This window comes from Heliangelus exortis, chromosome 5 (assembly GCF_036169615.1).
Source record: "Heliangelus exortis chromosome 5, bHelExo1.hap1, whole genome shotgun sequence".
Lineage (NCBI taxonomy): Eukaryota > Metazoa > Chordata > Aves > Apodiformes > Trochilidae > Heliangelus > Heliangelus exortis.
In genome coordinates, this window is record NC_092426.1 from 29,046,201 (window position 1) to 29,072,807 (window position 26,607).

At 35.7% G+C, this 26,607-nt stretch overlaps 1 protein-coding gene across 2 annotated transcripts in view; it reads left to right on the forward strand.

The window, feature by feature from the left end:
- The window catches only part of STXBP6 (syntaxin binding protein 6), a 102,873-nt gene that overhangs the window by 72,372 nt on the left and 3,894 nt on the right, over positions 1 to 26,607 (forward strand). Inside the window, exons 3-6 of one of the 2 annotated variants that reach the window (XR_011725985.1) lie at positions 3,230 to 3,360; positions 5,082 to 5,247; positions 9,150 to 9,196; positions 24,155 to 24,312. Coding sequence is in view for 1 of the 2 variants with exons in the window: in XM_071744307.1 (XP_071600408.1) it covers positions 3,230 to 3,360; positions 5,082 to 5,247; positions 24,155 to 24,312 (455 nt within the window). In the remaining variant the exon portion in view is untranslated. The remainder of the gene's footprint in view (positions 1 to 3,229; positions 3,361 to 5,081; positions 5,248 to 9,149; positions 9,197 to 24,154; positions 24,313 to 26,607) is intronic. The other variant, XM_071744307.1, reaches the window with a different exon arrangement.

Here is a 26,607-nt window from a genome sequence, read left to right on the forward strand (position 1 = left end):
TAAAGCATGGTTGGTTCATGTGTAGGAGGTTTTTTGAATGTTGAAGGAATGATAGCTTTTTTCTAAAATACCAAGACAGTAAAGATGAAATGCAACTGGATCTGATTGACTGTGCACAATAATTATGAGCATGAGACCCATGAGTGGGAGAGCAGCTGTTTTTCCCAGAGGATCACATCAGGTAACTTGGGACTGGATTCTTACCTAAGATGACTGAGATACACAAGACCCTTATCAGCTCTTCCGTGAAAACAAGAGCCCTCTTGGCCTCTCCCAAAGTTACCAGAGTGTTGTGGATGATATAGAAGCAGTCGCCCAGTCAAGGTGGTTTTCTGGTTGATCACTAAGAGGCATTTTTTAAGAGATGCTGAAGTTTAAGGCATTTAGTGTGATCTTCTATTGCTAAAGTACAGAGCTCCAGCTCAACACAAAGCTGCTGTTCATTGTTAGAAGTTCTATGCAGGGAAGTTTGATTTTTGGATACACCAGGTCAGCCTGACAGTTTCGGGAGATTTTGAGATTAGATATTTAGTGTTTAAATATAATGTATGTAAAATTTAATGTTGTCACCTCGGAATGTGTAATGACTCCTGTTTTCAATAGCAGTAGAATGTATGACATGTAGAAACCTTTAGAGCAGTGTGAAGTTTGCTGGATCAATGTTTAAGTTTATGCATCTCATAATAGTTCCTGAGGGGGAAAAATGTTTTTAATGACAAAATTGTTCTGTCTAGTGCTTCCTAGTTTTGGATGCTTTATGTTACAATGCCATTTGTTATGTGGCTTATGTATGGTATGAACAATTTTTTTTTCTTTTTAGTACATAGCTTATTTAGCTGTAGGTTAATGCCTGGTTTGCATGCAAAGGGAACAGTCCACAGACTACAAAACTTGAGCCACTGTTAGGTAGCCCTCTATTAGCATTGCTTTGGAGAAAATCTGTGAAATTTGGTCTAGTGGAATGCTATAGAGCCTGCTAGAGTGATTGATAAAGTTGGTAAGAAAGACTTGAGTAAATATTAGGTTGAATTTATGTAAAGTAGGGACATATGTTTGTGGTTTACTCCTACAACTTTTGAATGCTTCCCAGTCAGTAGATTTTAACTTTCAGTAAAGACAGAACCTGTCCGTGCTATGTAAGAGACTGGATAGGATGCCTGTCACCTCTGCTTTATTGATATTGTTAGGCTCCAGTGCATAGGCCATTGAGCAATCAATGAATATTTAATGCTAATCTCAATAATATCTGATTTTTGCATTTCAGTAGCTGTCCTGATCTAATTTAGCTGTTGCCTTCCTGATACTACATTGATTTTTGTCTGTCCTATGTAATTTGACATGATTCTGAAATCACAGGCTGAACCAACTTGGCTCTCAGTGGTTTCAATTAAGAGACTTCTGGCAATCTGCTTATTACATTCCTATCAATAGTCTGGTCAATACCCTGAGTCCAGCTGTGCTTTCTGTTCTAGTAACTTCTTAAAACAATTATCACCATGTGAATTGTTAATCTGATTAATTTTTTTTTAAATTGTTTACTACCTACTAAAATCTCCTTGGAAATGTTTTTCAGATTAAGTTCTCATAAGGGTGCTTGGACTGTGTAATTACTCCATGTGCACAAACACACTGAACTGAAAATGTGTAAATCTTTTCATATTAATCTGAATTTGCCAGTTTATTCCAAAGTACATTTACAGCAAGACAGTGATGTGGGTGCTGGTAAATTTTCATCCTAAAAATAATGTTAACTTTTTAACTTTACAGAGTGATGAATGTTTACTTATAGTATTACTGTGCTTTTGAGTGCGGAGATGTGTGCAGTGTCCCTCTTCAGAGTGAGATGCCTGGTAGTTTTCCTGATCATTGAGGTAAAAGAAGTGCACAAAAATCAGCAATCTTGCTATTGAGGTCTCGATTAAAAGGCTTCATTAACTGTCAGCATCTATAAGCAGGGGAAGGTGGCTTTTCCAATAGTACTCTTTTTGGAGTACCATATGGATGAAAGGATTTTTGGAAATAAAGAGTTTAAGGAGAAAAATAAATTTCACACCAGCTTTAGTAGATTTCTCCAAAGTATTTCCTCTCAAAAAGTGGAAATGTTTTTTTCAGTGACTTAACATAGAGCAACAGATAACTACCATGTAAATGAAATGAAAAATATGATTATAAAATTGCCCAAAACTGATTATTTAACTTCATGGAGTTTAAAAGTTATACTGATGGAAAAAATTGTTTGCTTAGTGGAAAAGTCTGCTACAGGAAGCCAGTCTTCCTGCTGATGAAAACTTATCTTTAATCTTTAAGTACTCCTTGAGAACCTGATGCTGAGTTAAGTATTTTATACCATCCGGGTTTTTTTGTATGTTTGTTTGGTTGTTGTTTTCAAAAGTAGAGCAGGCTTGCATTGCTTACTTTGTGATATTTATAATAAGTAAGATCATTCTTACTTAAGTTTTTTTTTTGTTTGTTTTTTGTTTTTTTTTTTTTTTTTTTTTTTTTTGTTTTTTTGGTTTTTTGTTTGTTTGGTTTTGTTTTGTTTTGTTTTGTTTTGTTTTTGTAGTACCTAATATTTTGGGTGGTGTCAAGGAATCTTTAGTTCCTTAATTCTTATAACTATATTTTTCACATACTATTGTCTGATTTAATAGCTTTACTTTCTCAGTACAGAAAGTGCATATACTTAGGTCTGTTGACTGGAAATAGAAATGTGACATGTTGTGAAAAGACCTTTGCCAACATGAAAGTCCATCTAAAGCAACTGTATGGCTTTTTTAAAGGTGCATATAGACATACAATCAACTTACATGGAGATTATTTTTAAATTTAATAATGGGCTAAGTATGAGAAACCTCAGCTTAGTAGCATGAGGAAAAACAGAACAGTAAAGTGATTTTAAGAATGTAGATGAAAAGAGCTTTGGTTTAGTTCAGTTTCTTACAGGGTTTTGGCAGTGTAAAATGATAATGGCTAGAATAGATGACATTTTGAGCAGTGTAATGCTTGTTTAGCATCATGCCATCATTCTGGCAATAAAGAATGTGTTTTTCAGTATGTTATGCAGGAAAGACAATGTGTTCTACTGTCAGAATTGATGACATGTATTTACTTGGTGGGGCACTATAGAAAATACACCAGCAAACCTGCTACTGATACAGTGAACTAAACAGCATGTTCCTGAAACGTTTAACCCTTTTCACTTACATGTTTTTTTCTTTTAAATGCTCAGTGACAAACAAGAAACCACCTCAAGCATCTATTACGAAGGTGAAGCAGTTTGAAGGCTCCACATCTTTTGTCAGGAGAACGCAGTGGATGCTCGAGCAGCTTCGCCAGGTCAATGGTATAGACCCGAATCGGGTGAGTTTGAACAGGTCTGGAAAATGAAAATGGAGCTCTTCATAACTGATTTGGGAATTAGGCATTCTTTCACTGTTCAGAGGGCATCTAGAAAGATAATACATAGGTTTAAGTGCAAATTCTCAAAAAAGAAGTAACTCAATTGGAATATATGAAATAGACATTAATGGGAAAGATGGGAGGAGGCCAAAGCTCATGGTAATATGGGGTATTTTCTTCCTGCCTTTCTCAGCTTTTCTTCTAACTCTGTGAAGAGAGTAAAATAAGAGCTTTGTTGGCCTTGTCTTTGGCTATAAACCTATTGGGGTCCATTTTGGAATGCAAGCTGTGTTTTGAGATAGAGCAGTAAGTAGGAGCAAGGACAGGAGAGGTTAATGAGGTTCAAGTTTGTAAAATTTTGTGAACCTTGCAATTTTATCTAAGACAGCCTTCTCAGATCCTTCTGCATTTCTTATCTTTTCCTACAGAGGGTGGTGCTATGGTTTACTTCCCAATGGCATGTGAATGCTGATTTAAACAAATAGACAACCCCACGTACACTTACCAGTTCTGGAATTATTTTAATGTGGAATATGTAACCTTCTTTGAGCAGTCTCAAGACAAAGTCCTACTAATATGTAATAGGCTTATGAATCCAAATCTTCAGTAGTAAATTAGCAGAATTTTAAGTTAGGAATGTGGCTCATACTGTTATCACAAAGTGACTTATGCAGTGTGTTCATTGCACAACAAAATATGTTTGTGACTGACCCAGCTTCACTCTATTCGGCCACATAAGCATCTTAATGTCAGTGCACCAATTTCTGTTAAAACTTAATAGTCTTTTGTACAAAAAAGAAGCCTCCTAGCTACTGCCCTATGAAATGCAAGGGGTGGAATTCTATGTTTCCTGAGTAAAGGGACAATCAAAATGTGAGCAACAACAAATACATAAGGGACATGAATTTTAGGCCCTTGACCAGCATCTGCTATGCAGCTATTTAATAACAGATAGTTGATAGTCTCATATTGAAAACCTTATCAAGTTTTTAAACTTAGGCATGCTCCTTTCAGGCTTGTCTTCTAGTGAACTTGTAGTGTCATCAATTCAAAAAAAGCATTTACTGGATTAGATTACAAATTTACAAATACATAGCAATATTTCTTGCATAAAATCTGTTTGTTTTGGCACCTGATGTATGGTATAGAACTGGACATCGATTTATTCTTGGAATGCATGTTATCCTAAGACTTGTGCAATACTTTATGGTAATACATTAAATGCAACAACTAGGACCTACTATTTTTTTACCTTCTTTGGCTGAGCATCAAGAGCAAAACCACATCTTCTATAATATAGTGTGAGAGTAGAGTTTGTGCTGAGGCACAAATCCTCCTATCATACCACAGACAACATAAGTAAAGATGTATCTGGAGATACAAGGTTTTCTTATGAGAGTCCAAATTTTAATTTTTTTTTGTCTAAAGTATTTTTGTTTTCAGTTACTTTTATCATAGCTGAATACTCCTCATTTTAAATATTTGCTAGAGTAAAACTTCTGTCTTTATTGGGTGGTTATTTTGAATCCAAAAATATGCAAAGGATAAATAATCCCAGGATGGTCTTGAGCTGCATGACCTGTTTTTTCTAACATCATACTTTATAAAAAGTAAGAGCTCTTTATCTTTCTCCAAACCATTTATAAAACTGGAAAAATATCTGTGTGTTTTTCTTCTTCTAGGATTCTCCAGAATTTGATTTGCTATTTGAAAATGCTTTTGACCAATGGGTAGCAAGCACAGCTTCAGAAAAATGCACATTCTTTCAGGTTCTACATCACACTTGTCAGCGATACCTTACAGACAAGAAGCCAGAATTTATCAACTGCCAATCTAAAATTATGGGGGGTAAGTCAATAGAAGCTGGAGTACTTTGTGCAGTGGGATGTGAAATTACTTTCACATGAGTTATTCTGTGTTCAAATGAGTTTGCCGCCTAATTACATCTTGAAATCATGGGTCTGAATATGCTAATTTCACAGTGGGAAACTTCTAGACATCAGCATTTCTCCATCAAGCAGCACTTCCCACTCTTCCACTATCTTTGTTTCTGTAGTCTTCAGCTCCAGAGGCAACATCCCCTACTTACATTGCAAGAAGTCATTTTCGTCCCTTTTTTAACAACCTTGTCTTTGATTTATCTCTCTAATTTTGTTCATCTAGCCTGAAATACTCTCCACTAAAAGCCTGTTCTGCATTGCCATTTCTTCATAGGTGTGTGAAAAAGTGATTATTACTAAATTTCATATGGGTTTTTTTGGAATGCACCTTGATCCTGACAGAAATCTGTTAGTTTAGAGTTATGTTACGTTTCATAAGTCACACAACCTTAAGTGAATTTCAAGGATTAGAGTTAAAAATATCTGCTTATTTAAAAATGTCTGGCCAATATGTGAAATTTACCGTCCAACTATTTCTATGAAAGAATTTTTTACATATTTCACAATGTATTCCTTAGAAAAAGAAACTGTCTTAGTTGTTCTCTTAGTCTGAAGTTTCTTATTGTCCCCTCTAAAGCAATACTTTAAAACTCTTATACCCCATGTTCTTCACAGCTGGAATAAAAAAATTTGTTTTCTCTTTCTCAGTGAGTCTCCAAACTAGGGAAGTGCAAGCTGACTTGAGGTTTTGTCTAGTTGTTGTTTCTTCCCACCAATGGACATAAATTATAAATATGGAGAGCCTTGCTCAATTCTTTTTGGTAATTCATACCAATAAATCTAGAATATGTTTCTGCACACTGTTCTTAGAAGTATATTTTGTGCAGGAACCTTTATATGTTTTTTCCAGCTGTTATTTTGTCTTGCATCCCTTTCCTCTAAAACACCAAAGATAAATGTCAGGAGAGGGGAAATAATCTCCAGTTTCATGCTTATATTTTAGCTGCTGACATTGGGGTTACCACTGGCTTTGGTCATAAGTCAGAACTGTTCTGTCAATCACCCTTTTCTTTTAGTGTCTTCTCAAACTAAGAAAAAAGGCCCAACATTTCTTATAAACTTCCTTTCTCATTTTTTCCCCTTCCACATTAATAGGATTTCCTTTGTTTTCTTCCTGATGTGATGGGAGGAGCAGTTTCTGCACTGATTGGAGATAATCTCTACAATTTTTCTTTTTCATCTGGAAGCAATCTCATATCAAGCCTTTGTTTGTCATCCGTCTGCTAATGATGCTCACTTCCATCCTTCCCACTAATAAGTCAGTATTGATAAACCACACACATTTCAGCCTCTGAATTATTTTATTTTCATAAGTTTGACTTGTCCAAAATTGAGTTACCTATCCTACTCACCCAAATATCAACCTTTATCCTAAACAAGTGTCATTACAGTGGAGAAAAAAAAATAATTGCCACTGAGGTCTGTGAACTTCTGCTTGACTTCTACTTTTATTAACACATGCTAGACCTTAGTGCAACCCATGAAACATACCTACTTTCTCTCTGTTGCAGCTCTAGCTCAGAAGGGCTTATTCAGCCATCCTCTGCTACCAGGTGGTGACTGTCACCATATTGCTTGCCTGGCATTCTGATGCTGTACAGACATGGTGCACACACAGAGTACATACTATGGGCATGGTACAGGGCTAGAGCTATGAGGCTATGTATAAATCTTCATGGATACAGTGCTGTTCTCCACACTGGTGACATTTTCCTCACACTGGGTTACAGACTCCCATGGATAAGTTTAAATTTTACATAAAATATAATAATTGTAAAGCAAATGATAGTTGACCCTAAATTCCAGTGACTTTCTGTGTGTCGGCCTCACTGAGCAATGTGAAGTCTACCAACAATGTTAAAAAAAAAATTCCTCTTTAGTCAGTGCCAATAATTATAATAGGCAATGCAAGCAAATTATTGGAAGTTGTTTTCTAACACGTAAGTTGCAATAGTCTGTTCAAACATCTGCTGTTCCTTTCAGGATTCAGACTGCTATTCCTAATGCAACTCTTTAGTTTTCTGCAGCAATACTGTGTCTATACTACAATTAGAAGCTTTATTGGTTTGTTTGTGCATACAGAAAAATTCAAATTTAGTTCCAAAAGCATTGTTCCAGCATCCATGCTAATGTTTCTTGAAAATATAAATAATTAATTAGGAAAAAATAGATGAGCTCTTCGAATAAATTTTTTTTGGAGTTGTGGGAAAATTATTTTTTCTGCTATTTTATTTAGTGTTTTTCCTAATTTTTCCTAATACATGGGAATTTCTTTCACTAATATTTCAATTATCTTCAAAGGCTTTTGTACTACTTCATATTTAAATGTATTTATCTAGTGGAGCCATGCTTCTTCCACTGATTAAAAATAAATTAAATAACTGTCATAGCAGATTTGAAATGTCTCCTAGTTAAAAGCAGGTCTCCTTGGTGATATGTAAATAATGTGAAGTTAGTTCAGACGCTGGGTTATTTTTGTTAGTCTGTTCTTCTGAGCAAGTGGACTAAGTGTCCAGAAGCAACACTATCCATTGACTTTAGAAGCTGTTCTGCAAGTTTGTAGTTGGGAGGTTGAGACACTGGGGAGATGCCTGCACTTCTGCTGGACCTCATTTGAAGGCCAGGGATAGGCCAACTTTCTACCAAACCCCCCTTTAGCCTGAAATCTGTAATATCTGAGGGTTTTTTTACAGAAAATGCAGTGCAATGAGTTGTCGATCTTGAATTAATCCTGACTGGAAAGTGAGGTGCAATGGTAGCTGAGTAAAGCAAGGTACATAAACCTGAGGATACAGTTTGAAATTAATTAAATCAAGTTCAGAATCTGCAGCTTGAGTTTTTTGATGTTATTGTTTTGTTGGGATATTTTGCTAACTAGCCAAAGCAGCATATTCAGGTTATTCTTAAACCTTAATGTGGTCAGATTTCAGATGAAGCATGTCACTTCATTGCCTCTACCAAGGTAACATTTATGTTTTAAGTGTTACTCTGGTGAGCTTTCTGGTGTATACGAAAATACATATTCTCTTTGGATGGTTAGGCACTTTAAATTCTAATACCCTTACAGGTATTATGAAAATAAATTAATAGAATATATATACACACATATGCCCACTGCTTTTGTCTGTAATGATCCAAGGTTGGACTTGATGATCTCTGAGGTCCCTTCCAACCCAGCCAATTCTATGATTCTGTGAGATATTCACATCATGTAGGTAATGTGCATTTTGTAGCTAATGCACATATACAAAACAAAAAAAATTTCTCCCAAGTGAAAGTGAAAATGCAAGAACTTGAAGGGCTTGTTTACAAGCTCACTTACCTTACTGAGCCTTATTCCTTCCTAAAGGACAGGAAATTAAGAAAGTGAAATTCATGCTACTCTGTTTCTGCAGGAAGTTCTTTAGAGCTTAGCCATAAGTAAACACGGGTGTCCCTGTGGAACTGCAGACCCTCTTCACTGCCTTCCTCCTTTTACATCCTCCCACACACACACTTTCCCCTATGGGCCAGAGCCCTGTCCTTGATCTTCCAGAACCATTTTCTGCTTTATTTTCATTTGGGTATCACGTAAGGATATAGTAGAATTGAATAGACTAGATTGTTTTCTGTAACTTCATTAATGGCATTATTAATTACAGTGATAATGAAAACTGATTAAAGTTGTGGGTTCTAATTCTGAGAACAAAGAAAAAGATCAAACTTAACAAGATTCCTCCCACTAGTGTTTTGTATTACATATTTCAAGTTTGTCTTTGATTGGAAGAGCCCTCACCATAGCTTACACAAATTCTGGATGTTATTTTACAGAGGGAAGGAAAAGCAGGCATTTGTGGGTGGAGGGCTTTTTGACTGAGGTAGGAAATATTTTCTGCTTTTGTATCTTTCTTACATGCAAGTTCTGATACTGGAATATGCCTACTCTGGGGTGTCTTTGTGTTATGTTGGTTGATACTCAGTGGCCTGGTTAACCAGGTTGTGGTGCTTTTACATCAGTGTGAAAAACAACGTTGGAGATGAGTGGTGTGAGAAATTTTATAGCTAACAACCTGTAATCTACAGGTTACATTTGTTAGAAAAACTTAATTCTTTACAAAACATTAGGCTTACACTGAGGATGAATATGACTCTGGAGAGGACTTTAAAGCATTTGAAGCTCTTCAAAGACTGATTCTGGGCCTATGAGAAAAAAATTGCTGCTGCCTTTAGATACACCTTGGAAAGGAGCAAGATCTCAGGTTGCAATTTATTGTTTTTATTTTCAACTTTGTCCTGCCTATACGCTTTGGTTTTAACAGTCATTCTGCTGGATTAATTAAAATATTCTTAGAGGTCCAAAGTAATGACATATTTGAGTTATTAATGGATCATTCTTTTTTTCCTCCCAGAATGTATTACCAGTGTGAGAATTGTAATGAGAACTTCTTTTTTCATACACTGCTGACTCAGCTTATTGCCTTTGAGTTCTGGTGAGCACATAGTGGTGTTTACCATGCTGTGCAAGATTAATCACTGACTAAAGGAAATGAATGAAAACTTTCTGTTAGGAATCAGGATAGGAAGAAAGATGATTGCTCTTTTGCCTCCTGTTAAATACCTGGCAGTTGATGGTGTCAGTTCTTACCTGATAGTAAGATTTACATTTAAATTAGTGTGTAATTGAACATATTCTTGCAGACTTTTACTTGGAAATTAATTGTCGTGCAAATTAATTTGACAAAAACAAAAAATAAAAATTCAGCATCTCTTCCAATATTTTAATGGTGTTCAGGTGTTTTGAAGTTACAGATAAGATCAGCCTAGCAATGTGTCCATACAGGAAGAATTTTGTATTTGATTATGATAATTCTTGCCGATGTATACCAAAAACTCAGTTGTTTGCTTTAGAGGAAATAAAGGCCATTGACAGTCTATACATTGAAATACTAGAAATAATTTTTCTGCTGCCAAAAACCATTTCAGGTGCTTGCTGTTACACCCTGCATATTAATGTCAAGATTAATTTAGCTTTACCTTTTTTTATTTAACTGGATGGATTTTAGTTATCTTAAGTTTAAAAGCCATATGTTGAGATAAGAATTGATAAAAATAGTTGAGTGTTTGTTCCATAGAGATATTGCATATAATCAGAGCTTCTAAATTAACTTTCTAAAATGTGAATCTTGGGGAAACAGTAAATTATGTTCTTGCAAAATCTGTAGGGGTGCATAAAATAAAAAGGGACATTTATCATTATAAAAGTTGGTTCCTTTTTCATCTGTATAACTTATAAGACAAGATAATATAGAAAGTATTAAGCAATATATTTCCTTGCCTTCTCTGGAGAATGAAAGATTAAGTGAGGTGTTATCTTAAAGATGAAGAATATTACTGTTTGTCAAAGAAATGAGAAAAAAAATTATGTCAAGCTATCTGATTTTGTTATTTACAGAGCCGGAATGGAGTTTATGCTTTTTTAGTAATTACTGATTCTCAAAGCTCCTTGTTAGTTAGATTTTCAGTAAGTATTGAAAATGTTACTAGCCTAGATTAGTATTGATTTTTATAAATGTATTGAGATTAGAGTTTGAAGTTTTCAAATTTAAATAAGTTTCTTAATTTGTAAGTAGGTAGAGGCTGTGGTAATATGAAATTGATCTTAATTAGATATTTCCTTCACTTACAGCCAGTCTGCAATATATAATAATGTCCTGTCCTGGAACTGATGCTGGTATTTAAAAATACCAACAGGAGAAGTACATTTGAAATAGAGCAGATACATTTTTTTCTGAAAGACATTTGTGACCTCTTAATCTTTGTGCTATGCATTCTCCAGACTTTAATTATTAAATTCTAGTTCATGTAATTCTGGCTAAACTTTATACTTCAGTACTGGTTTTTTGGAGGCAGGAAGGTGAAGACATCAAAACTATATGGTGATGTTGAACCTTAGATGAAACTAAAGTGTGGGAATTTAATTGGCTTGAAAAAATATAATTAAAAATCTTACCCTTTTTTTAGTGGAATACTTACTTGTACAAAGACCAGGTCAAGACAAAAAGATCTGTTTGCAGCTCTATAGCTCAGAAGGGGTTATTCAGCCATCCTCTCAGATGGTGACTGTCTCCAAGTCAAGATAAAAAGATAAAAGTGGATAGAAAATGAAAAAACACTTAGCTTATGAAAAACTGTGTTTTAATGTACTGCCTGTGTAAAGACATTTCAAAGACTTAGCTATCTAAAATATGAAAATAGTTATTATTAATGAGCAAAGATTGGAAGTAACCTATTAGTCTCTTGTTGTTCTGACCATCAAGCACACTATTAATTATTGAGGCTTAGGGGATAACTTCACTGTGTAGTTTGGCTATTGCCATATTGCATCCCTTTGAGAAGATGTAATGCATGCAGCTAGACAGACCAGTAGTCTGATCCACTGTCAGTTCTATTTACTTCTCTCTATAAATAAAATACAGTTAACTTATAATGCAGTCCTACTGCACTGCTCTTGTATCTGTAGTGCATTTCAGCACTTCTGAACTATACTCTTGAGTGTATTCTGTTTCACTGTGTGTCTGTGTCTTAGTAAATATTTTCCTAAGAAACTGCATTTAAACTGAGTATATTGTTTAATGTGGCTTGCAAGTTGCTGTACTGTCAATTTTAATTGATCAATGAAAGCTTCTCTTCTGGTCACTTTTGTGTGTAATCATGCAAGACCAGCCACAATTTCATCATTGATGAAACATTTTGATCTGGCTGTGTACTACTTGAATGCCCAGTTGTTTCAAAAACTAAAATGCTCTTTCTGTTCCTGCAACACCGTATTTCTTAATTTCTTCTTTAGGTCACTATTACTTCATTTAATGCAGCCATTTTCCCCAGTCTGGAAGGTGAATGCAAGCAGTAATAGTATGCAACAGTAATAACTGCAAATAAACTACTGAAAATACATGGACAGCAGTGGCTCTATTGCTGCTTGGCAAGGTCATTTCTCTTCTGAAGGTTTTTAGGATCTTCTTCATCATTCCAAGTTTTCATATTTTCCAGGTGTTTGGCTGGTTGGACCATGGGACTCACTTTGAGAAATGTGGTCTACTGAGGGCTGATAGAGTACATCTGTCAGACAAACAAAGAGTATTTTTGATCATAGGCTTGCTAAGCTGGTGAAGAGGACTTTAATTTAAAGTTGCAGGGGAGGGGAACCTCAGTCGATCCCACTTCTACCAATTTGATGCAAGTGCCAGCAATAGATACCCAGAGCTTGGATAAAGGACCACAGGTCAGCTGGAGAGCACCTGAAAACAGCCAAATGAATTGTAGCCACTCCAGCCAGTAAGTCAGCTTCACTAGGGGGCCCAACATAAATATACAATCACACACAGCATGGAAATACACAAGAAGAGTTAGAGATGTGGTAATTTTCAAAGGATATAATTTAGAGGTTTCCTGTCTTTCTTTCTCTTCACGGTATTTAAGCTCATAAAATGCAAAGCAGATTGGATCTGTCACCCTCACTTGCTGTACACTTTAATGCATTGTATTACATCTGTGCAGCTGTAGTACATCTTGGGAGGAGAAGAGACTTGTTATGGATTGCCACTGTTTTGATTCCCAGAGGTGGAAATAAATATTAAATGATAGTCCCTAAAATCACTTTCCCATTATTGAAGGTTAGAAGCTGGCCCAGGCTACTGAAAGAGCAGTTATACTGGCTAATTGTGATAGGTCCTGTGCTGCTGTCAGGCTTTGAACTAATTCTATCAAGACTCTCATTCATAACCATAAAAAATCTTTTATCTCTGTAATAATGTTGTAAAATATTTTTGTCATTAAAATAATACATAATTGATGGACCTGTGCAGTATATTCTCTCTCCACTGCCAGGCCACTGAAAAGATATAACATCAAACTCTTTGCTTTTATTTACAATTGACAAAAATATAAAATTAGTATCTTGACAGGTTGCTCCCTCTGCTTGCCAGTATATACCCTCAGTTTCCACAGCTATATAAACAGTATTCTTTTGTCTGTTTCTTTCTCCTCTCTTTGCCCCCTTTAAAGAGCTAGTGCTGAAATGATGCTTTAAAGCCAGTTATGCAATTTGACAGAGAGGTGCAGATGGTAAAATTCTCCTAAGTGTTGACTTAAGTTTGCAGTTAGGAAAGTCCTTATTATCCTGATCTGGACAAATTTTTAGTAGCATATCCTTCTACTCCTGCTGATTAAGGTCAGTATTACCTTTCAGACTTCCCTTACCCTGCTTCAGGAGCCATTGCAGACTCCATTCAATGTGAATTTCAGCTCTAAGTTACTTAACTTTTGAGCACCAAATGTGGTGATTGTTCTGTATGGTTCATGCTTGATAGTGGTGCAAAATGAAGCAACTATATTCCATCAGTGTCTTATTTAGAACATGTCCACAAATCTATGATAAAAAAACTCCTGCAGCAGGCTTGAAATCAGAGCATTTACTTGGGTCCTCAGAGCTTGCAGTCTCTTCTGAGCATTGTGAAGCTGTGACAATATTACTTGCAAGGCCCTGGGTAGCAAGCAGTCCAGATCCAGAATGGATCTGTGTAGGCTTCAGTCATTGTAACAATCTGAAATACAAGAATATTCATCAGTCGATCCAGAAAGAGTATGCAACTTTCCTTTTTTGGCTTCTTTTTTGGTAAATAGGTTAAACTCAGGGCTAAGATAAAAAGTGGGATGTTAGTCATTGCATCGTTAATTTGTATTTCATGGAACTTCAAATGTACCTTGCAAAGCTGAAGAGCTGAGGAAGAAATAAAGCTTATCTTGTTTTGTTGTTTACTTAAGATTTTGTAGCTGAACAGTTAGGATTGTCAGTTTGCCTTCTATGTTCTTTATAATAAGTAGGAACTTTTTAAAAATACAGTGTTGTAATTCACAAGGTATTTTTTGTTAGAAACAACTTGAAAGCATCTGTTTAACTCCCAGGGTGTAGAAATTACTTAACTACTGGAAGGAATAAAATACTGTTTCCTTATGTGAGAACTGAAGATGTGTAAAGGCTTTTTTATTGTCTTAAAAGTACAAAATTATAGGTATATAAAATTATAGGCATATAAAATTGTAGGTATATAAAAAGACATTGTATGCAAATGTAAATAACAGATTGAAAAGCAAGTGAAAACTGGCAGTCACATGCAGGATCTTTCACTTGACCCTGCTGAACTTCATGAGGTTTTCATGGGTCCTGTCAAGGTCTCTTTTACTGGCATCCTTTCTCCTCAGGGTGTTGATCAAACCCCCCAGCTTGGTGTTGGCAGCTGCCTTGCTGAGGGTGCTCTCAACCCCACTGGTGTGTTGCCGACAAAGATGTTCAGCAGTGCTGGTCCCAATATTGACCCCTGAGGAACACCACTCATCATTGGTCTCCATTTGGACATTGAGACCCTGGCCACAGCTCTCTTGAATGTGACCATTCAGCTAATTTCTTTTTCTATGAAGTGAATTTAAAAAGGTTTTAAAAATGTTTGTAATCCTCTTTTTGGTTTTTTTTTCTTCTTTTTGTCTTGTGTGCTTCAAACAAAAATACCCAGATAGCTGGATTTTTCATCTGAAAGTCTCTCTGTTCACAATAATATGCTGTATACATTTTTCTTTTCACAGCTGATCTTGGACACTATTGGCATTAATGAGTATTGAAATATTCATTTGTGTCAAAAATTGCCTGCCCCACAACAAAATGGGAGAGTGTTGTAATCCGTCTTAATTTGACTTCACTTCTTTCTCTGAAACCTGCTTTACTTTCCTGAGCAGGGTCAGATTTTTACAAATATGGAACATTGATCTGTGACTTGGGAGTAGTGACTCTTAATGTCAGTATAATCTAAATTAAGTGTAGGATATGTACCACTTATAACAGTTACCAAATTTTGGTAACTACTGCTTTCCTCTGAAGGTCCTAAACTTTTGAGATTCAGGTTCAAAGACTTATAGAAGTGTTTTGTGTACTTTCAAAGAAAATGGGAGTCTCTTGGAAATCTTCTTCTTCAGTCTGAGCTAGGAGTCTTTTAGATTTTTAAGGCTGAAATATAAGTTGGGAAAGACATTATCCTTCAAATGTAAGCTGAGAAATTGATGTTCAGATTGAAATCTGCAGCTTTAAGTATCTCAAAGTTATAATTAATAAATCCAGTAAAGAGACTGCTCCTTATGAATGTTCTGTCTTTCAGATCACTTTGTCATCCTTTCTGACTGATAATTTAAATATTGAAATTATCTAGAGAACATTCCATTCATGTGATATGGGAATTCATTAAGGTGTGAGAGGGAATTATCTAATAGGATTACAATGACGGAAATACTATTTCTGTAATCTTAATAACTCGAGCTGCTTAATAGGGCTTTTATGTGGCTATTTAAGAGAGTTCAGAAACTTTTTGGTTTGGTTCTTTTTAGCAGCAGTTTCCTCTTCTATCCAAAAAAATTCCTAAATGAGACTGTCAGACACATGAAAGGATGTGTAACCATCACCTGGCAGGGAGAAGAAGGGATGTAGAAGGAGGGGAGGAACATGTTCATCCTGTTGAGCTGTTGCCTTACAGTAGTGTTGGAAAGTCTTGGGCTAATGCTGGTCTAGAAACTGTAACTGTCTAGCAAGGATGACTTTAACTAAAAAAGCATGTACATGTTTTGTTAATAATCCTTACCAGAGACTTACAGCAAGGAGAAGCAGAAGTCTTATGAAGTGTGAAGTGCCAGCATCAGTTGGAATTTCATCAGTCTAAATATTTTGATTGTCAAATTCCTAAGGTTCCTGAGTTGGATGTGTTGAGTTCACTTAATGTTGGAGTGTTTCTGATGGGTCATTCCAGACACAAATTTTCCTTGTTGTGAACAGTTTTCAGAACAGTTTTAATGGAGGAGAAGATTTGCCTTCATGTCTTCAGTGTTGTGTTGTACTAATGAACAACTGATATTTTATTTTTTTTTTTAATGGCATAATTCTCCTAAAAAACCCATATCTGTTTGCTGAATCTGGCTAAAATAGGGCAGCCATGGGGAAACTTTCAGAACAGAGAAATTTGTATATATCTTGGGGAAAAATCCCTTTCTAGGTTGTTGAATTGCCATCTCAAGAAATAGCAGGTAAAGAACCTGAGCTTCCTGTAGTAGCTTTCTTCTTTTGAAGTGCTGCTTTCAGTGTTTAAGTATATTAAGTGACTAATCAGATACAAAGTACATTCAAGTTGATTTATATTGCTGATATAGGTTGGTGATCAAAACAGATGGGAGAAATGTATAGAATTAGCAGAGAGAACATTCACACAAAGGATGGTTGTGGCACTCCTGAGTGACTGTGATGTTGCTGTGCTCTTAGGTCATTCTGTTCATGTGCTGCTTTCAGGTTTTGGTTAGCTAATGGTCTGCTCTGTTTCACTCTACTTGATTTCCTCTAATTTGTGTGGAAATAATGGAGCTGAACAGCAGAGACCATCCAGATGCATTTATTTGATATATTTGGAGATGGTACTATTTGGCGAGCTAAAAGTGGGATTGGTTCTTTTCTCAGTGAAGTTTATGAAGAGAATTGTTAAGATGGTAAGTGCTAAGATAACTCTGTCTTATTAAATCCCAAAAACCACAATAGTGCAAGATATAGTGATACTTATCTAGTATATTTTCCATATATTTACCTTGCTTTAAAACCTTTTGAAAGCATCTGCTGATTGTAGCTTTCTTAAATGTCCATCATTTTTTTGTTAAAAAGTCTTCTGGAGTTTTCTTGCAACACAATGAATGTTCAGATTAGATCAGACAGAAATCTAGTATTTTGTCTGATAGCACTGATAACCTTAATTCATGATTTGCCAAATAAAATTACCCATTTCTAACTCTTGTGGAGAGGGAGGAACACAGATCCTAAAGGGAGGTTTTAGAGCATTTAAAAAAAATTAATACATGGTTGTCTGAAGGAAATTGAAGAGCTGGCTTCAATATAGTCCCTACCTGTAGCTAGACTGATAAGGTGAAAGTAAAATAATATGAGCATAAGACATGTTGCTGTTGGCAAGCACTAGTTCCTGGAAGTCAAGATCAGGACTTCGTGTGATTTGTTCTACATGCTATGAGTCCAAAGTAATGGAGGAATCATTCATTTCAAACTTCAGTTTTTCTGTGGGGAAAATGCCAGCTCTCATCTTCAAATGTGGAGAAAAGTTTTGCAGTGGAGCTGCTTCTACTCCAGTAGATTTAAGGGAAGGTTTAGACCCTACATGAGGGTGTTCCTGAGCTGCAGACTGCAGAGCCTCATTGCTCTCAAGCTGTTCAGCAGCCCTGGTGGTGGAGATATTTAGCTGGAAGGAGTACAGATTCCCACACTGCAGCCCACACTAGAGGATTACTTTCCCCTCAATTTCCTGCTGCTTGAGCACACAGAACCTTCAGGATTAGCATAACAAACATCATCTCTGCCAGAGAGATAACCTCCCAGAAAGAATGCTAAAATAGAAGCCTTTCACTAACAAAAAGACACAAAAGGGCAGAAAGTTTTTTAATTTTTTTTTCTCCAGTTTATTAAAACTTTTTAATGCAATGGTGAATAAATTTATCATCAAGGAAATACTCTTGATTAATCTTTGTAGTAGTTATGGGTAAGTGTTTTTTAAAACCTATTATGAAAACCAAGATGGAGGTGTATAAAAAAAAGGATCGACAATTCAAAAAAAAAAAAAAAAGGAAAGAAAAAAAAAAAAAAGAAAAGCAAAACACCTTAATCAACTTCTACTTTGAGGGTTTTTATCAAGCCTGGAATTTGAAAATTTATGACAACTAATACAACATGCAACAAGAATAGCAATTTATTATTGACATTCCTTTCAAGTCAGAACAAAGGTCCCTACTATTTAACAGCCTGGATAACAGGATGAAATCCTAAGAGAGACCTAAGAAATAAACTGTAGTTCTTTAAGATAAAAAAATAATTTAATTGTATTTTTTAAGCTAGCTTAAAAATGTGTATTGTGTCTTCAAGTCACAGAAATACTTGACCTGAAATTACTGTTTATCTTGAGTATTTTTTTCTATGCTTAGGTAGCTTGCTGGTAAGAGATTTGAAGCCTGGACAGGCAGCAGTGTTTTTGATTAAAATATTAAAAAAGTGTATGTATATTGAGTCTAATGATAAACGTTTATAGGAAGAGGGGTAAGAAAACTGCTATAGCTAAGCAAAGAATTGAAAGCTGGTCTGTTATATGAAGTCAAAAGGATCATAATTAATTTTAGATTTAAATTGAAAAGTATTTCTTTTCAAAATTCCCGTTTGAAGCTATATTCTGTCTTTTACCCCTCCATTTCTGAGGGATGAGGTAAAATAAATATTAATTTCTAGCTATAATTACAGACACAGTCTTAAGGTTTCTTTAACTATTTTTGTCAGGAAACCTAGAATTTATATTCATCTCTCCCTCTTTTATTTTTATATATGTTTGGCTTTAGTCAATCTAAACTATTTTTCCAGTAAGTGTCTTGAAGTAAATTGTGAAGACAAATAATTCCATACTCTATAGTCTTTTCTGTCCACTTTCCCACTTACAAAATGCATCTGTGATGCTTCCTTCTTTCACCAGGATACGTTCACTCGCTATTGTTCAGCACCTTTCTCTTCTCCCTAGAGTCCTCTAGTTTTGTATTGGTATTTTAATTATTCAGTGCTTTTGTTATGACTGCACAGCCAGTTAGCAAAATACAAATTAGTGAAGGACAAAGGAGCCATTCTATGTATTCTTAATGAATGTTTCCAAATTTCTGTTGGACTTTTAGGGCAGCAGTGCATCTGAGTGTAAACAGTGTATGTACGAGCAGAGAGAATAATTACATTGTGATAGAGGGGGTCTTGTTAATGAACTTGAACTGATTATCATTATGGTTTTAATGTTTATTCACTGTTACAAGACCAGTTTTACGCAGGTCAGTGGGAACCATAAATATCTGTTTTCTTGAAATTAAAAAAAAAAAGTTTTCATGTGACAGACAGAAATTCTTAATTATCATAGCTAATTGCATTGCTTTCCTTCTCAGAAGAAAGTAGTTACTAAGTGCTGTATTAATGCACATATAATTAAAAACTGAATGCTTGCCTTTAAAAATCAGTCACTGTAGGGTCTTATCACTAATGTACAGATAAATCCCTGCACTGAATAGAAATTCATTTAACATGGCTAATAGGGAATGTGATTAACCTCTTATGAATGTGTGATAAAACAAATCATGCAAGCTAAGTAATGGTATCTCTAGAGACCCACTGGTTTCTTCAACAGATAGACCAGATCTGATGCTGATTGATGATAGAATCTCTATCGTTCAGGTACTGGGTATGGTGGGTTAAGGATGTACTTTTCTCTTGCCCATGATAAAAGGCCTAAAGCAATGTTGCCTGACTTCATGGGCTGCAGGACCCTCTAATATAGCTGGTGATCATAAGAACAAAAAAAATTAAAAAGTAGTCTGAGAAGAGCTGTGGTGATTCTTGCAAAGTGTTATTTCTTTATTTTTTATGGCCGTAAGCAAGTAATGCTCCAAGTATTGCTAGGCTAAAGCATTCATCCAAGACCCACCCCCTTCTGGTGTTTCTGCACCTTTGGGCCCCAGTGACTTTATATATAATTATACAGGTAACTAACTGAGTTTTCTAAGGGGAGAGGGGAGTTGAATCCCAGTTATTTCCATTTCACTACAGCAAATTAAAAATAAGATGTATAATTGGCTTAACAAATGGGATTACCAAACTGTTGTGTAGCTTTCGTTGTGTTTGGAAATCTATGTGCTCCTTTACTCTGCATAGGCAACTTCAAATAGTAGGACAAAAAGTGTTATAGGAGAAAAATCTGCATTAGGAGCAACCTTGTTAAGCCATTTCTTTGAGTAACTGAAAATAAATTAGCAATATGTTTCTGTGCTTTTACGTGCAGCAAAATTAAACTGAAGAAGCCCAATGAATTAAACTTGATATGTTTGGCTTCAGACTGAAGTTACCCTAAACATACTTTTTTTGTGGATAGAAGAAATTAATGTAGATCTGATACTTTACATTAAAATCATTATACATACATGTTTTCCTGGCAGTGTTTGCTCCACTTTCACAGTGAAATTACAAGTACTGGCAGACGGTGAAAAGCTGTGTGCTTTTCCTCTAATAGAGACTTCAGAAACACCTGTTTATTGAAATGACAAAATATATAAACTTTTTATTTTCCTTTGAAAATAAAAAAAATTAAAATAAATTTGAAACAGAAGAGTCCATAGTCTCAGGTGCTGCGATTTATTCTGCAGTGCTATAGAAAGATACATGCTCCAAAAATGGGAGAATCTCCACCTACCTTAGAAAAAGCAACAACAAAAGCATCTGACTCTTTCTGCTCACAGTGGAGGCTGAGGCCATGCAAAATTTGAGATCACAAGCACTTGGAGTTGAGCATTTTGGAAACAATAGAAATTCTTTCCTACTAAGAACAACTCTGAGCATTAGCTGACTCATCCTCATAGTTTGTTAATTTTTATCTTGCAAGTGCTAGAAAATTGCTTTCCTGAGCAGATGTATGTGAAAAGCTGTAACAAGTCTTTGATTGAAGTGCTTGTGTCTCTTAACAAGAAGTTCTGAAATTCCTGAGACTCTTCATAGAGGAAAAAATCCCAAAATTAAATAAAAAGATGGTTAACAGTAGTTGTCTCACACAAATGGGAAAGTCTCCAGATTCTAGGAAAGAGATGTTGGTTGTCTCATTTCTTTAGGTTTTTCTGCAGTGGCTCAGTACAGCTGCCATAAGGTTTTGCCTAAGAGGGTACAGTTCAGGCAGTTTTTTTGTTCAGTCATGGAACAAGCTTCTCAGGAGCTCTTAAATTGCAGTAGTTACCTCATGAAGAACAGCTTAAAAATTTTGCAGGTTGTAGGTGATTTGTTCTTGAGAATTGATTCTCCAATGCATCCAGCACCAGTGTTGCTATTCTTGCTGTGATACTAATATAAGGACAAGGCATAGTCAGTCATACCAGCAACCACCTACACATCATCTAGAAATACACTGATGAAATTCAGTAGACTACTGATACATGGGTTTCTGTATTGCTCATAGACTACAGTGGGGTTTTTGTATTGATTGACTGACATTCCACTGGAAAGATTATCCAAAAGTAATTCTCAAAAAAAGTCTCAGAATTACAGCTTCTGCAAGTTAGTGCCCACAGTAAAATGCAGGAGGTCTTACCAAGACAGAACACAATATTGTGCTATTTAGAGAGAAAAAATTTGGTAATTGTACCAAACTTGCATGTTCATTCTCTGCTGAAAACAAGTGGAGAAGTAGATATCAATCTTTGCACACAAATCCTGATATTTTCAGTAATATAGAAAATGGAGTATATTTTTGTTCTGCAGTTTCTTGTTGACATTGACAGAACTTAGCAATATGTTAACTTCTACTCCTCAGCACATTTTAGGACCTTAGGAGATGCTTAGTTTTATAAAGCTCTTCACATGTCCTCTTTCTCTTGAATTCAGCAAAAGCTTTGTGAACTTGTAAAGCAACAGCAGAGCTAATCCAGTGTTTAAAACATTTAAAATTCTCATCCTAGAAAACTGTCACTGATTTATACAAAAAGTTAAAGCCTTTAGATCGTACCACCAAAAAAGGGAAACAATTTCCAGTGTGGTGTTGCCCAGTACGTGTGTTTCTTGGAAGAGTCACCTGAAAAGAAGCCAAAAAAAGTCTTTAGACAAGAAAAACATGAACAAAATAACAATTGACTGAAAATCTTTGACTAAGAAAGTATACAATAATTAAAGTTCTTCAGTTTTATTATCAGACTCCTCAGTGTCTGAAGAGAAATCCCTTGAAAGACAAAGTTTCAGTTCTGACTGCAAATTCCAGCTCTCAGTATTCTCAGATACTTGTCTTCTCAAAGTTAATGTCACTTGTTATTTTCCTTTTCTAAATGCACATATTTTCTAATGTATATACCACAGTATAAAAATATAAGATGAAAAAAAAAAAAAAAACCCAAACCAACAACCGAGCCTGTACCTGTACCACACTCTGTACATCCATTATCTTTAATTACTGAGGTGAAAACTGTAACAATATAGGGAAACAGTAGGCCAGGGTGCTCTTTTCTTGGGATTTCTCATACTGACTCATCATATGTGAGTCACTGTGTGTATGTACCTGGGACCCTTCCCCACCTCCACAGTTTAACACTCGTTTAATCAGATTTTAAGGCAATTTTTTGACTCAAGAATGAGTTCCTGCATGTGCAGCTCCTGCTGTTCTTCCACAGGCTACTTGGAGCAACATTCAGTTTCACTCTTCATTGTTTGTTTGCTGTTTCTAAGGAAAGAAGCAATTTTTTTTAAAATTCAGTGTGAATAGGTTTTTTGTTCTTCTTTTTCCTTATGAAACTAATAGCAAAATAACCTTTCAAATGTTTGTGTTTTATTTTTTGAAGTAGACAGACTTTTCAGATTATAGAAAATTGCAGGCTTGGGGTTTTTTCATTTGTCTTTCTTTGTCTGAAAGAACAGCAAACTTTGTTTTAACGGCAGATTTGCTGCAGTGCTCATTTCAGCTTCGGGTGTTGAAATAGTCTTGTGCATTTACCAGTGTAAGTCATCTGAAAGTGTTACATGTTTGATTTTAATGCTGTGAAAAAAGGTACCACGTGTTTACAGTATTTGGGGCCAGTTTAGAAAACTGGCAGCAACATTGTGTCTGGTGGTTAATCTGTATTGGCTTTGTGGCTCTCATAGTGCCTTTGTATATGTCAAGATGACAGGTTCCTACATGGCAAATTCCCTTTCAAGTAGATCATTTTAAAGCTTGTGGAAAATACAAGTTCAAAATCACAGAGACTACTGTATTGTGAAAAGCTGATTTTTAGTTGTCCTTTTGCTGAAAAGAGTGAAGAATACATGTATTTTAATACATACCAGTTTATACTGATAACTTGTAGTTTTCTCTGGAGTTTTCAGTTTGTACTATGGTTCATATTATAAACATTCATCAGCAGTTCATTCCAGAATGAGGATAATCCCTCCTGGTGAGAAGCAGTATAAAAAGGAGTGAGCATTTAAAAGGGATAAATGCAGAGGACAAATGCACTGCTGTTGAAAACTTGAAGAAATTACTAAATTGTGTACCAGAGAAGAAACAGGGAAACTGATAATTTAATTTCAATGGTAAATATAAAGGCTTAGAAGACATTGAGGCTGGATGGGATTTGAAATTCTAAGGTTTAAATAAAGTATTTTGTCACATGAAACATGGCTGCTAATCTGTGTACATCAAAGGTAAATAGAGCAGCATAAATAACTAGCAACAGTGTTTGAGATGGACTTGTAGTGAAATGTTATTATTCTCATTGTTACATGGCAAAAAACAAGGGTGATTCATACATGTCCATCATTTATTCTTTAGGGAAATAGTGTAACTTCAAATAAAGTTAGTCTATATTAATATGAGTGTTGTGAAGAAGCTATGAGCACTTGTGAACAGTTTTATTGGTTTAGAAGAACAGCTTCTTGAAATAATGTATGAGCATAAGACTTAAAATAATACATAGCTATATTCACTGCTTCCTTATATTCCCCAGGTGTATTGTGTTGCCATATGGTACTTGTTTATAAATTGCTAATAACAGGGTCTGAGTGAGAACACAGTCATTCATCCCACTATGCAAAATGCAACTGGGTGGCAGACTGGCAGATCACACATCAGCTCTAGATGTATTTTCATTGCAACTAAACATAATTTTTAATATATTTAATACGCAGCATTATGTAAATATTCTAATGGGTCCTTTTGATACTGCAGGAAACAGCATACTCCATTCAGCAGCAGACAGTGTGACAAGTGCAGTACAGAAGGCAAGTCAGGCTTTGAACGAGCGTGGCGAGAGGCTGGGGCGAGCAGAAGAAAAGACAGAGGACCTGAAAAATAGTGCTCAGCAGTTTGCAGAAACTGCACACAAGGTAAGATTTTGGCAGGATAAAAGGTCTCGGGAGGTTAAATTCACACATTCCTTTATTTTGGGAGGAGGAGGCTCTAGAAAGAATCACAGTCAACGTTTACAAACTGCTTGGTGTTTTCCTTTACACTGTTGTGCACTTTGCATATTTCTGGCTAATAACTTCTGTGCATAGGTCTGAGGTTTGCTGCGTTTCCACTTGAATTGAAAGTACCTATCTTCAGTACCTATCTTCACCTTCCTGAAGCATACTTCAAATCCATTTTCCCACTACTGTTTGGAACTATTCCTCATGCTTTGTGCAGCATATAATGAAAACGTAGTTAATAACCTTTGATAAGAAGTGATGGATCTGTGACTGCCTGTTTTTGAAAACAAATCTTTTTATGTTTGGAAGTGTTATTTATGAGGATTTGAGGCATTTTTCTGTCTCAGGAATGTATGCACTTTCCTTATTCTTGGCAGAAGGCACTGATAGTACGATGCCTCTTGCTTCTGCATGTGGATAATGGTGCTGAGCTTTGATCTCTGTGACACAAATTCCAGGCAACCACAGCATTCGATTTGGTGTCTGTGTAACACATGCACAGCAGGCAGAGTGCTTTTCAAAAAAACAAGATAAAAGTTTTCTGAACGTGAGCAACAAGTTTAGCATGCAAGTTTGATACTTCTGCTGCTTCACATATGTGTTGGGCTTTATCATGCTTATGCCAAAAATTCCTAGCTGCTGCATTAATACTAGAAATCCTAGATTGTATCTTGGAGTTTTATACAAGCCCCTGTCTTACATAGTTTTTAAAACATCACTATAGAATTTATTTTAATATTTACTGAGATAAACCTTTTTTTGTGGACCATTTAGGTTAACATGGTTCAGCTTAATGGTCTGAGTATGGTATGAACCTGCTCTTGGAGTCTTCCATCTACCACCACCACCTTCCTCCCCTAACTCCCCCAGTGGTCATAACTATGCCAACTTAGAAAATCAATCTTAAAAAGCAGCTACCACTGCTCCTATGATAGAGTGCAAAGGTTTGCTGCTTTAGAATAAAGCATGGAGTGTTGCCTAGTAGGGAGTTCAAAAATGAAAAATGCCTCTGATAGTTGGGCTGCTATGAATCTTGATTAAGATTTGAACAGGTTTCAGTAGTGTGTGTTGCACTTTGATTTTCCACATGTGCAGAACAACAGTTCCACAAACGAAGACATGCTGTGAACAGAAATAAATCTTTTTTTTTTTTTTTTTTTTAAAACAGGTTCTATTAGGAAAATCTTATTTTAAAAATCTCAAGATCAAAGGATGCAGTCTTGTAATAAAAATACTTTCTTTAGTAGCCCGTGCTGTACTGCATTTGGAAATAAAAGTTTACAAATTACTTTTGTAATAATTAAAAACAAGGATTGGAGGGGAATACAGCAGGAGTAGTGAAAAAGCTACGAACATCCACAGTGCAATTATTTTAATTAATTGTTTTAAATTCCCAGTCAGGACTGTGTGATGGGGCTGAGATCTATGAAGCCTTCCTACCAGTCCAGTTCTGTGGGTTACTCTCCTTCATGAGCTTGAGCTGCTACTCAGATGTTTGCACAGAGAAGAAAACGTGTAGCAAAACATAGTAAAACTATAGCTTTCTGTTACAGTGACAGGGAAAAGAAAGGCAACAATTTTAATTTATTAGTGTTTGTGAACACTTTGTGCAGCAAAGCAGAGTTCCCGTTTTGGTTGGCTTAAGTAATACAGTAAAAGTACTTGAATTATTGTCAGCCCATAATTAATTTCACACTGTAATATAATGACTGGATACAGTTTTCTTTTGCAGCTTAATTTGTATTTCTAGACATTCCTTGGGCAACAAACAAAAGGAGTTGGAAGCTGTTATGCAGCTGGAGAACTCTGGTATAAACAAGTAGCACTCACAGAGTAGTTCTGGTTTGGCTTTCTGAGTTTGTTAAATGAAAGCATAGTGTCTGTATGGGTCTTCTTCACCTTTGTTTGCCTGTAAAAAATTCCATCCCCTTGATGGTGACTGCACAGCAGCTCAGTCTTACGGATTCTGAATAATAAAAACTTACTGCTAAGAGTTCACTGCTAAAGATACATTTTTCTGAAAAGAATCTTGTTGTTCAAAGGGACAAAGAAAAGTGTTGGCTGGAGCTTTTCCATCCTGAAATGCCTTTCAAGTATATCTCTACAAATCAGGAATTTTTTAAAATGGTTATGTTTATGACTAGGCTCTTGAGTATCAAAGTATTGTGTCAATTAAATTTGAGTCACTTCTCAGTCAACATTTCATTGGTA